The 11,312-nt window shown below is 62.5% G+C and overlaps 1 protein-coding gene across 1 annotated transcript; it reads left to right on the top strand.

The window, feature by feature from the left end:
- Window positions 1-7,702: 7,702 nt before the first annotated feature.
- Window positions 7,703-10,966, top strand: C24H1orf216 (chromosome 24 C1orf216 homolog). Its single transcript, XM_066982569.1, has 2 exons — window positions 7,703-7,802; window positions 8,974-10,966. Exon 2 carries the CDS (start codon window positions 8,990-8,992, stop codon window positions 9,740-9,742), a length of 753 nt encoding a protein of 250 aa, XP_066838670.1. The 5' UTR covers window positions 7,703-7,802; window positions 8,974-8,989; the 3' UTR covers window positions 9,743-10,966.
- The last annotated feature ends 346 nt before the right edge of the window (window positions 10,967-11,312 follow it).

The raw sequence follows: 11,312 nt of genomic DNA on the forward strand, positions 1-11,312 counted from the left end.
TCCTCTCATTTTGGCTCCCGCCTGGATTTTTCAAAGGCTCCCGAGCAGCGAGTGCCCTTCCTCCCCCGGCCAGCGCACATTGTTCAAATTAGTGTCTAAATGAAAGGATATTGTTGGTTCCTGTATGAAGATAATAACCTCTGGTAGCAGAGGGAATTTCACCCATGCAGAGAGAATTTTCCAAGCGGTTCCAGCCAGGAGAGCCTCTCGCCGGGATCCGTTTCGCCGTGACCCAAACGAGCTGATGGGAAGGGACCCGCCAGGAAGCAGGAGTCGGTCCTGGAATGCCGCTGTAATTGCTGGGAGCTCGGGTTTCCGACATGGAAAATGTGCCCCCTCACCCAGCCCGGCACGAGGGCACCTGCGGCACCGCTGGGGCCGCTGCAGAGCCCCAACGGGGCCGGGGCGAGCACCGAGGAGCAGCGGCCATTGCCCAAAAGTGCTTCTGTTCCCAAACATTGGCGGGGTTTTGTTTGTCCCTCCTGATTTTCATCCCTGCACCTTTCCTTATGGCTTAGGCAACATTAAGCCCCTACCATGGAAAGGAAGAGAAAGAGGAAGGAAAGCAAACCAAGCCCCGGAATTTCAGCATTTTATTAAAGGGCAGTGGATTTCAAAAGCAATGCAAGCTTCCCCTTCGATCAGAAAGGCACCTCCTGCTGGAAAGGCCTTTCCTCCTGGAGGAACCGTGGCTCCAACATGCGCACGAAGAGATCCCCGCGGTGCCACGGAGCTGCCACCGCTGCGCTGCACAGCCCTGCCCCTGCCCCATGGCGTTGCCCTGGCCCCATAGCACTGCCCAGCCCCGTTCTCAGCTCCCACGTGCTCGTCTCAACCTAAAGCTTGAAGCAAAAGCCTCAGCATCGAGGTGTTCTCGACCCAAACTGGGTCCCACAATCTGCGGGTTGCTGCTGGGGCCGTCGGCACAGCGCTCTGCTCCCCCCTCGTGCAGAGCCCCGCCATAAAACCTGCCTGCTGGGGCCGAGAGGGGAGAGGCAGCGGCTTTTGCAGGGTGAGGACGTATAAACAGCCCCGTGCAGCCTCGAGGAACGTAAAACCTGCTTTTAAAACAGCGGGAGCTTTCCTGCTCCCTGCGAAGAGACAAGCCACGCGATTTCCACCACGCGGCTGCTGACGGCAACCCGCAAAGCTCCGGCTCCGCGTCTGCAGGGGGATGAAGCGCGGCTGGTGTGGGACATTGCTCCTGGGGGCAGGGGTGCAGCGAGTGGCAGGCGAGGGACCATGGCACCCAGCGAGCACCCACGGCTGCTGCGAGCAGCGTGCCCGCAGCCCTGCATGACGGAGAGGCACCGCGCCGGCACAGACCCCGTTCCCCACCCTCCTGTCCCCCAACCAGGGGGACACCCACGCAGGAGATGCTCCAGCCCCGCTCCTGCCCCTCTGCTGGGCTGGGATCTCCTTTTGCAGCCAGGGTTTGTGTCCCTCATGGGTCAGAGAAGCCGAACAACCCGGGCCCTGGCACCGCAGGACCCTGGCAGTGCAGGACCCTGGCAGTGCAGGACCCCGGCACCCCAGAGCCCCTGTGCCATGGGACCCCGGCACCCCAGGACCCTGGCACCCCAGGACCCCAGCACCCAAGGACCCCAGGACCTCAGCACCCCGGGACCCTTCACTCACATCCTGCACCCGCCACATCGACGCCCGGTGCAGAGCCTGCTGCCGCTCGCCCACCTGGCCGCAACGTGGGCGCTCGTTTCATTTTGCGCTCGAAATTTTAATTTTTTCAGCCAGCCCAGGCTGTTTTGCTCTGCTTGAATTTTAACAGATGTCGTGGCTTGTTATAGGTGAAGGGGAAGCTGAGAAAAAAAACAAATCAACCGACACACAAAGTGTCTTTTGATTAGAGCTCGTTCAAAGTTCTGCAGCGGAGCAGTTTCCACATCAGAAAATTCTGATTATGTGCAATCAAACATTTAATTTCCATGAATGCAATATAGTACAATTCCTCCAGGTTAGAATCTGTTACAGTTATTAATCAAAACAGGGCAGCTGAAACTAAACCTTTTATTGAATGTTGTGACAAAGGGATAAATTAAAGCATTTATGGAATGTATCAGATTTGTTTCCAAGACCGAAATTTCAAAATCCTGAAGTTTTTCTGCGTTATGAGGTCCAAATGTCGAGCCTTTCTATTTCAGGAGAAGTGTGCAGCAGCCGAGAGGTCACAAGGAACCGTCGTGCCGCGAACGTTTCATCTGCAGGGTGTGCACCAAATGGGAAGAGCGGCGGGTCCCCATCCTGCGGGGAGGTTCGGGAGGCGCTGCAGGCGGGTCTGGAGACCGGCACGAGAAGAAAAAAAACGCTGCTGGGGCTGATCCCTGAGACAGCACCGGCATCATGCCCCAGGCACCGGCAGTGGCATCCCTGCAAGGGGTATTGCGCTTCCCCAAACCTTCCCTGGGAGCATCGTGGCTGCCTTTGTTGTATTATCTGCAGCTGGGAGCTCTGCCGCACCGAGCGCCCGTCTCCTGGGCTGCAGGGAGCTGGTGGCCGGGTCTGGCTCGGGCAGGAGACAGCCCAGGGACACGCGGTGCTTGGGCACGAGCCAAGGGTTTCATGCTCAGGGGCTGGCAAACGCCCAGCCGCAGATACCGAACGATGGGGAGATTTCATTTAGCTCCGCTGCCTCGGCTCAGCTGATGGACAGCGATCAAAGGAAAAAAAAAAAAAGAAAGAAAAAAAAAAAGATGTGCACAGCGATTTTCATCCCCAAATCCGCACAGACGGGAAAATCCGTGAGCTGCTGAAATTCAGCCGCTGCTGGTGCAAGGAGCGGCAGCTGGCAGCGCCCCGGAGCAGGCACCGGGGATGCGCTGGGATGCGCAGGATGGGCCCACAACGGGCAGAGAGAGTGCCAGCGCCGGCATCCCCTGGGGTGACACGTCCCTGCTTGGTCCCTGCCACGTGCCTCTGAGCATTTTCACCTGAAACCTGTTTTTTTTTTTTTTCCTTTCTTTTCTGCCAGCTCAGCATTTTCCAGCTGCTGCAGAATAACAGCTGCCGGGCTGGGTTCGGGGATGCGTCGAGCACCCGGAGCAGACGCGGGACCGTGGCAGGACCCGTCCCGCGGCGCGGGGAGGTGACACCAGCAGCAAAGCCCCCGGAGCTGCCGCGAGCGCCCGGCCCTCCCACTTCCTTTCAATTTCCCAAACAATTTCCTAGTCAGACCTTTCTGTCTGGAGTTTATTAGTGATTCACAGGCCCAGAGGAAATGGTGATTTTTGGGTCCTGGTCTAATGGAAGGGGTGGAGTCGGCGTCAATATTCCCCTTTTGTAGCTAAGCAGCGGATAAACCGCAGAGGAAACGGCTGGAGGACACCGGCTCTGCTCTCTTGGCACAGCACATCTCCTCGAATCCAGATAAAACCCATTTTTTTTTTGCGAGTTATGAAAGCAAAGATGAAGGAGGCTCTTCTCCCCGGAGAAGGGCGGTTCGGAGGGGGCGTCTGTCCCACGGGGGCTTCGTGTCCCGGGGCAGAGCCGGTGTCCCCATCGCTGGTGCCTTGTCCCTGGCCCCGGGGGGCAGCGGGGTCTGACCTCGAGTCCCGTGGAAATGGTTTGGCCTCCGCGGGAATCCCAGCTCTTGTGAAATCCAATCCGGCTGCAGATTCCTGGCATTTCTCACCAAATACAGCGCATCTGTCCCTGCCTTTGATTCTGACTGAAACATGATTTGTTTTACAGGTAGATGGCAGGCGGCGGTGGGACCAGCGTGGGGGCCGGGGCGAGCGGGGCTCAGCCCCTCACCCTCCTTTCCCTTCCTTGAGAGGTGCTGCCCCTGGAAAACCTGGTGGGAAACGCAGACGGACAGACGGGACGCGGTGTGCGAGGGCACTGCCGGCAGGGATGGGGACGGGGATGGGGACAGGGATGGGGACGGGGATGGGGATGGGGATGGGGACGGGGATGGGGACAGGGATGGGGACGGGGATGGGGACATGCTGGCAGCGACACTGCTCCCATTTTCCCCCTCGGGGCCAGCAGCTTTGCCTGCACCACCACTTCACAGCCTGGGGCCACTTTTCTTTCCCCCAGCCTACAAAAATGATCAGGATCCGTGAAAACAAGAGCCTCGTTTCTTAGTTTGCCGAGGCCAAGAGGCCAAACCCTTTGTAACACCCTCCTCCTCCTCCTTCCTCCACCAGCAGGACCAGACCCTCCCTGCTCCACCCCATCCAGCCCGATGCGCCAGCACCCACGGGTGCTCCCGGTGCTGTTTTGCCACTGTTTGGCCCCGACATCCCCGGGGCTGCGTGAAAGCCCCAGCTGCTCCTGGCCCCGCATCCCCAGCGGTGTCCCCCCGGGAGCTGCTCCCCCCGGTCCGTACCCGAACGTGGTTACAATTACCCCGCGTGCCAGCCTGGCTGTGGCCGCATCAGCCGAGCCGAGTCAGTGGCGGGGCAGCGCGGGGTGGAGGTCAGGACGTTGTTTACTTTAATTTCTCTGAGAGCTTTTTGGGAGATTTCCCCCCTCCGTTATTAAACTCAGATGAGCCGCTGGGGAGGTTAGGTCGCATGTGGTTCAGGGCACTTTTTTTCTTTTGTAATTCTTTTTTTTTTTTTTTTCTTCTTCTTCTTTTTGCAGTGTTCCGCTTTTAACTCTTTCGGGACAAATTCTCAGTGCTGGGGTCCCAGCAGCGGGGTGCTGGCCCCATGGGGGCTCCGTGTCCTGGGCCAGCTGCTGCCTGGGTGCTCTTGGCCACCAATGACCCCAACCGAGCCCATTCCCAGGCTGGCTGCGTGGCAAAGCACGGCCCCACCGCGGCCATCGCTGCAGGAGAGGGTGGGAGATGGGAATCGATGGGAAGAATGTGGAAATCTCCCAAAAAAACATGTTTAATTTCCTCCTCGGGCTGCAGGCTCCAGCCCACGCGCCCCCTCCTTGCACGCAGCCCCCCCCCCCCCGTGCACCAGCGCTCAGCCGCTCTCCCGGCCCGAGCGCACGCGGGGAGCACGCGGGGAGCACGCGACGGGCACGGAGCACACACGTGTGGCACGCGTTGCACACGCACGCCAGGCACAGGGGCTGCAGGCAGCACACCAGGAGCAGCCAGGCTGGCTCTCGCCTGGCCCCGTGCCCCCCAGCAGCCCCCAAAGCCCCCAAAAGCTTTCTCCTCCCTCCTTGCATCCCTGTCCCATGGACACGGCCGTGCTGGGAGCTTTGATTCCCAGCTCCAGGTCCTGCTCCATCGTGTCTCCAGGGTGCTGGGGCTGTGCTGATGTTGGGGGCCAGATACAGGCCAGCGGTTGTGGAGGATCCCAAAAGTTGGGTGTGGAACAGCTGCCCATTGTTTTTGGGTGCATGTCAGGGAAGGGCCTGGGTGTCTGAGCCTGCTTTGGTGGAGAAATGTGGTCTCAGGAGCTTCTGGAGCTGCTCGGGGGGTCACCACTGTGCCCTTCTGCCCCTGAACCCCGCGGTGCACATCCTCCCTCTCGCCCAAGACGTCCAGCCCTGAAACCCCAGCACATCAGACCTTGCGCTCAGTCGTTTAAAATGGTTTTTAATTTCCTGAAGGGAGAGCTTTTAATTTGTTTCTGGAACAAAGTGGGGGAAGAGGAGTGGAAGACAGCTCTGAAATCCATCACTAAGCCCTGCTCTGCCTGCAAGCCCTCGCTCTCCTCCCGCCCCAGGAGAGCTCAGCACAGCGTCCCCGTGTCCCCATCGCCCCATGTCCCCATGTCCCTGTGTCCCCTCTCCTTCACCAGGAGCTGGGGCTCCCTGGTGACAGCAGTGCCATGCTGTGGGGCGTCCTGAAGCTGCTCCCCCATCGCCCTGCTCGTGGCTCAGCACCGCTCGCCCACAGTTTCTGCTGCCCTGTCCATGAGGCTGGCTCCGGATCAGGGCTGTGCTGGGACCCGGCGTGGCTCTGGGGGGCTCCTGCCGAACGCAGACGGTTTGGGCTTCGCTCCGTCTGGGTGGACAGCTGGGGCCGAGGGGAAGGCTGGGTTCCCAGTGCCACCGAGTTGTTTTCATTGCAAACAGCAAATCCGCTCCGGCCTCAATCAGATAGAGATAATCCGAGGGCCGGGGGATGTGCACCGCTGCAAACCCCAACCAAACGGGACGGACAACTGCGAGCTCCCCTCCCGGCTCCCTCTGAGAGCCTGGCACCGATCCTGCCCGTGTGGTCGCCAGCGCTGGGGGGAGGTAAAACCCCAAAAGGGGGGAGGAAACCCCCCAAATGCAGGGAGGCTCCCACAGTGCCAGTGAAGCCGGGCCAGCGGCAGCGGGTGCTGGCACCAACCAGCCCCATGGGACCCCACGGGCAGGGGACAGAGAGGGGCAGCGCCCCGATCCCCCAGCAGACCTGGGGGCCTCCTTCTGCTCCTTGAAACCCAAATCTGTGATGAGAAAGGTCGGCTTCTGATGTGCCTCCTTCAACCGAGCTGCAGGAGAAGGTCCCCAGCCCGGGGCTGTTTTCCTCTCTGCTCTCTCAGTGGAGAATACTTTGCTTTGCTTTGACTTCAGGCCCCTAAAGGGAGCTAAACACAAACCCGTGCTAACAAACAAACACTGAGCTCACAGCAGAGCAGAGCCCATTGTTCGCCCTGGTTTTTTTTTCCTTTCCTGCCCATTCACAGACGCGTCTGAGCCGGTTTCTGCCTTTCCTGTGGGACGGGAATGTTTCGTTTCTTTAATCTCGGGCTTTCCTAGAAGACGTGCCACAGCCCAAGCGGCCCACGTTGTAGCTCCCAGTCCCACCAATTTCTCCTCGAAGCCTCCGGGGCTGGAGCAGCCAGGAGCAGGGGCTGGCTGGCGGCCCGTGGGGCAGGCGGGGGGCTAAAAGGACGCCCCTATCACTTATCGGTGATGTTCCCCTGCTCCAAACCTCTGCAATGGGGTGGGCTTGGGTTGCAGAGCCCCCGCTGCGCTCCGGCCCCGTGTCCCCCAGCATTGCTGAGGGCCACGTCCAGACGGAGCCAGGAGAAGCGCCCGTCCCAGGGCCTCTCCGTCCCCCCCCCCAGCTCTCCCCAGCCACGCACCCCGGCCCCACAAAGCATCTTTATCCCCCGGTCACCCGCAGCGCTTCATGTGACCCCCCCCGAGCCCCCGTGGGAGCCGTCTGATGTGGCGAGAGGCAACAACGGCCCCATTGAGAGATGGGGCACCCGCTGCCCCCCTCACACCCCCCAGGGGCCCTGCTGAGCCTCACGGGACCCCCAGGGCCGGGGCTGGGATGGAGCCGTCGTGTCCCAAGCGTGGCCACCTCCCTGTGTGGCTGCACCCACGGGTACCCCCGAGACCCCGTTGCCCACGGGGGTGTGGTGTGTGTGTGGGGGGGGGCTGCATCCCCAAACCCACTGCCCACAGAGGGGGGGCTGCCTCCCCGTGACCCCACTGCCCATGGGGGGTGTGTGTGGGGGGCTGCATCCCCGTGACCCCACTGCCCACAGGGATGGGGGGGGGCTGTATCCCCACGACCCCACTGCCCACGGGGGTGGTGGGGGGGGGGTGGCTGCACCCCCGCGCCCCCAGCCCCTCTCTGTGCACCCCCCCCCCCGAGCACACCCCCCCTCCCGTGGGACCCCACGGCCACGCGTGGGGGGGGGGGGGGCCACGTCCCGCTGCGCGCCCCCCACGACCCCCAGGACCCCCAGGACCCCCTCAGGACCCCTCACGCCCCCCCTCAGTGCCCGGTGCCCCCCCCCCGGCCCCGTTGAAGCAGGGCGGGGGACCCGGGGCGCCGTCGGAAGTGCGGGGCCGCGGCACCTCCCCGCTTCCGTTCCCCCCCCCCCGGTGCCGGCGGCGGCGGCGGCGGAGCTGCGGGCCCGGGGCTGCCGGTGAGCGCTGCCTGCCCCGGGGGGGGAGGGGCGGCGGGGGGCACCGGGTGTGCGCGGGGAGGGGGCGGCAGGGCCGGGGGGGGGGCTCGGGAACGGGGGGGGGGGGTGCAAGACCGGGGGGGGGAAGCAGGACCGGGGGGGGGGGCGTAGGATCGGGGGGAGAGGCAGCAGGACCGGGGGGGGGGCTGCAGGACCGGGGGGATGCGGTAGGACCGAGGGGGGGCTGCACGATTGGGGGGTGCCCGCAGGACTTGGGGGGGGGAGCGGGACCGGGGGGGCTGCAGAAGGACCGGGGGGGGGGGACTCAGGACCGGGAGAGGGGGGGTCTGCAGGACTGGGGGGTCCTCACCGGGCCACCCCATACCGTCACGGCTCTTCCCCACGCGTCTTTGGGACCCACGGAGGTGCCACAGCTCACAGCTCAAGCCCCCCCCCCCCCGGTTCCCCGGGCTGGAACCGGGACCCCCGGGACCCCCGGTGGGTGATGGCAGGAAGCCTCCAGCGGGACCCGGGAGCGTGTCCCAGGATCGCGTCCCGCTGCTGATGGCCTGCCGAGAAGCACCGGGGTCACCTTCCTTCTTCTGCCCCCAGCCCCGCTGCTGTGGGTGCTGCCGGAGCCCAGACACGACCCCAAACCCAGCCCTGGGGGGGTCAGCAACGTGTTCAGGGATCCCCCGCAGTGTGACCCCTTAAATAAACCTTCCTGCTGCTGGAGCCGCAGCTCCTTCCCGGCAAACCTCCACCGGCACGGCATTAATTAATTGGCAGACACGGGCATGAGCGTGCCGGCTGCGTGCCCGCGCCCCGCGGTGCCCCCCAACCCTTGCCGAAAACGTGGCCCCAAGCGGGGTGCCTGCCCCAGCCGTGCCTCCCCCCTGCCCCAAGGCCATTTGGGGCTCCCAGCCCAGAGGCACCTGAAAACCCCAGGGCAGGAGTTTGGCCTCAGCAGCTTTAAATGAGGCAAATGGAGTAAGAGGGCGTTTGCCTCCTTGTTCAGCCGGCCCTGGCGGTGCCAGCCCTTGCACACGCTTGTCACGGCTCACAGCGTGCCCTGACCCCCAGCACCCCAAACCTCCCAAACCCCTTATCCCACAGCCCCCCTGTGCGCGTTGCGAGCCCCCCGTTGACACCAGCGCGATTCCCCGTGGCTCAGCCCTGCTCTCTCTTGCAGGCAGGAGCCCAGCGAGATGTTCGCCGTCTGCCTGCCCGATGCCCCATCGAATTCCCCGTTCCCAGGGGGCCCCGTGCTGGGCACAACCTTCCCGGGGGCTGGGGGCTGCAGCCCCGACCCCAACTGCAACTTCTCCGGGGAGGCGTGCGACAGCAACCAGAACTGGAGCCGCCCGGCGCTGGGCAGCGGCGGGGCCGAGGGGGGCGAAAACACGCCAAATCCGTCCGACAATCTGCTGTTATTGACGCGGAGACAGACGGGTCAGGGCAGGCTTAGGGACGCCCCCCCGAGCGCAGCGCGTCCCCCCGGGGAGGGCGAGCGCAGCCCCCCCGAGGGAGCGGAGGTCGGGGGGGCGGCGGGCGGCGAGCCCCCCAGCTCCCCCGCGGAGGACAACGGCTACGCCAGCAGCGCGCTCAGCATCGACAGCCCCGACAGCGCCTGTGGTGGCTCCTGGGACCCCCCCGGAGACCCCCCTGCGGCCGAGCCCCATCCCGAGCCCCTGTTCCCGGTGCTGGCGGAGGCGGTGCAGCACTTCCAGGACAAGGAGCGCTTCAAGGAGCGGGAGAAGGAGAAGCACCACGTGCAGCTGGTGATGTACCGGCGCCTGGCCCTGCTGCGCTGGATCCACGGCCTCCAGCAGAAGGTGGTGAGCCAGCAGAACCGGCTGCAGGAGAGCTTCGACACCATCCTGGACAACCGCAAGGAGCTGATCCGCTGCATGCAGCAGGGCGCCCCGTGCCCCGCCGCCGCGGCCGCCCCCGGCCTCTGAGAGCTGCCCTGCTCCCAGCCGGGGTTTGCTGAGCTGCCGGCGGCGAGGCTCGCCTCCCGCGCCCGATTTGCAGCCCTTCGTGCGAGCGTTCGACACCAGGAATTCTGCTGGCCACGTCCCTGGAGCTCTGCAGCTCCGTAAGGGTTTATTGCCGGATAACGCGCCCCGAGGAGGGTGTGCAGTGGGGTCTGTGCAGGACCACATTGCATGTCGCGTGGCTCACGCAGCAGAGGCCACCCCGTTCTCTGCAGAGCTTTAAAGGACATTTCTTCGTCCACCTCTCCTCTTCCTCACTTGGCACATGCACCGGCATGCAAGGCTCCTTGCATGGTGTCGCCTCCGTCCTCCATCACGGACCTGGAACAGCCCGGTGGTGCTGAGCAGTGCTGGTGCAAGGTGTCCCGTGCTGTTCCTAGGGCTTCGCCCCAGTGCCCAGCCTAATGGAGCACGTTTAAAGCCCTGCAGATACGATCTGAGCTAACGCACCAGGTCCAGAGAGACAGAGAGAGAGAGAGAATCGTCCTGAAAAGCGACCTCAGAACGGTTAAAAATAATTCCAAGTCTCAACTGCTTCAAATCCTGTATACTATTTTTTTTTAAATATATATTCAGTATTAGAGAAGAGTTAATTCCGATTTTTTTTACAACCAGGTTGTAGATATGCACGTCTGTGTGCTGTGGGAGCTGCTTCACCGCGGTGCATGTTCAGGAAGCTGCTCGCAAAGTTGCGTCGTTTGTGTGTGTGTTAATTTATCACTTTAAAGCAAACAGTATTTTTTTCGAAGTTGCGTTTCATCCAGCGAGGACTGCACAGAGACTATGAAGAATAGCCTTGTTAAACAGAGATTAAAAAGGAGATGCTCTGCATGCTTGCTCTATTTTCTCGAGAGCTTACATGACATGTTCTGTTCAAGTTGCTGGTGTGGCAGGAGCAGCACCGTGGGGTCAGGATGCAGTCGGGACTGGGCTGTGCTCCCGCCCTGCCCGGAGTGTGCAAAGCTGGGCACCGATTTAATTTCAATTTAATTTCTCATCTGGAAAAGCCTGTGCTGCCCCCCCTGTCCCCAACGTGGGGCAGGAGGAGCCCGGCAGCGTCCCCACAAGCACCCGGCTGCACCAAAACCCCACGCTCGCGCTTGCTCCTGCTCAGCACCCGCCGCCTGCCTCATATCAGCCCACGGGCATCACGCACGCCCTAATAAAAACCTCGCGGGTGAAACAGCCGAGTGGGTTTATTCCTTTATTCCTCCGCAGAAGCACGGTCCCCCCCTGACCCGGGCGCGTGGTGGGGATGCGGGGCTGGAGCTGCCCCCTCCTGCGCCGAGCCTGGCTCCGGGCGGGCAGCGGCAGGGCTGGGGGGCAGCTCGGCGCTGATGGGGCTGGAGATAAAAACACCTGAGTGCTGACCCGAAGGTGACTTTGCCTCGGGCCTCGCAGAGATTAAATAGAGATGAAAAAAAGGCCTTTGAACCTTCCTTCACCCTTTTTTTTTTTTTTTTCTCCCCTTTCCTGCTTCTCCTCTACAGCCGCTGAGTCTCTGGGACCTGAAGGATGCGACAGCCCCGTTTAA

The sequence above is a fragment of the Anser cygnoides genome, chromosome 24, assembly GCF_040182565.1.
Source record: "Anser cygnoides isolate HZ-2024a breed goose chromosome 24, Taihu_goose_T2T_genome, whole genome shotgun sequence".
Taxonomy (NCBI): Eukaryota; Metazoa; Chordata; class Aves; order Anseriformes; family Anatidae; genus Anser; species Anser cygnoides.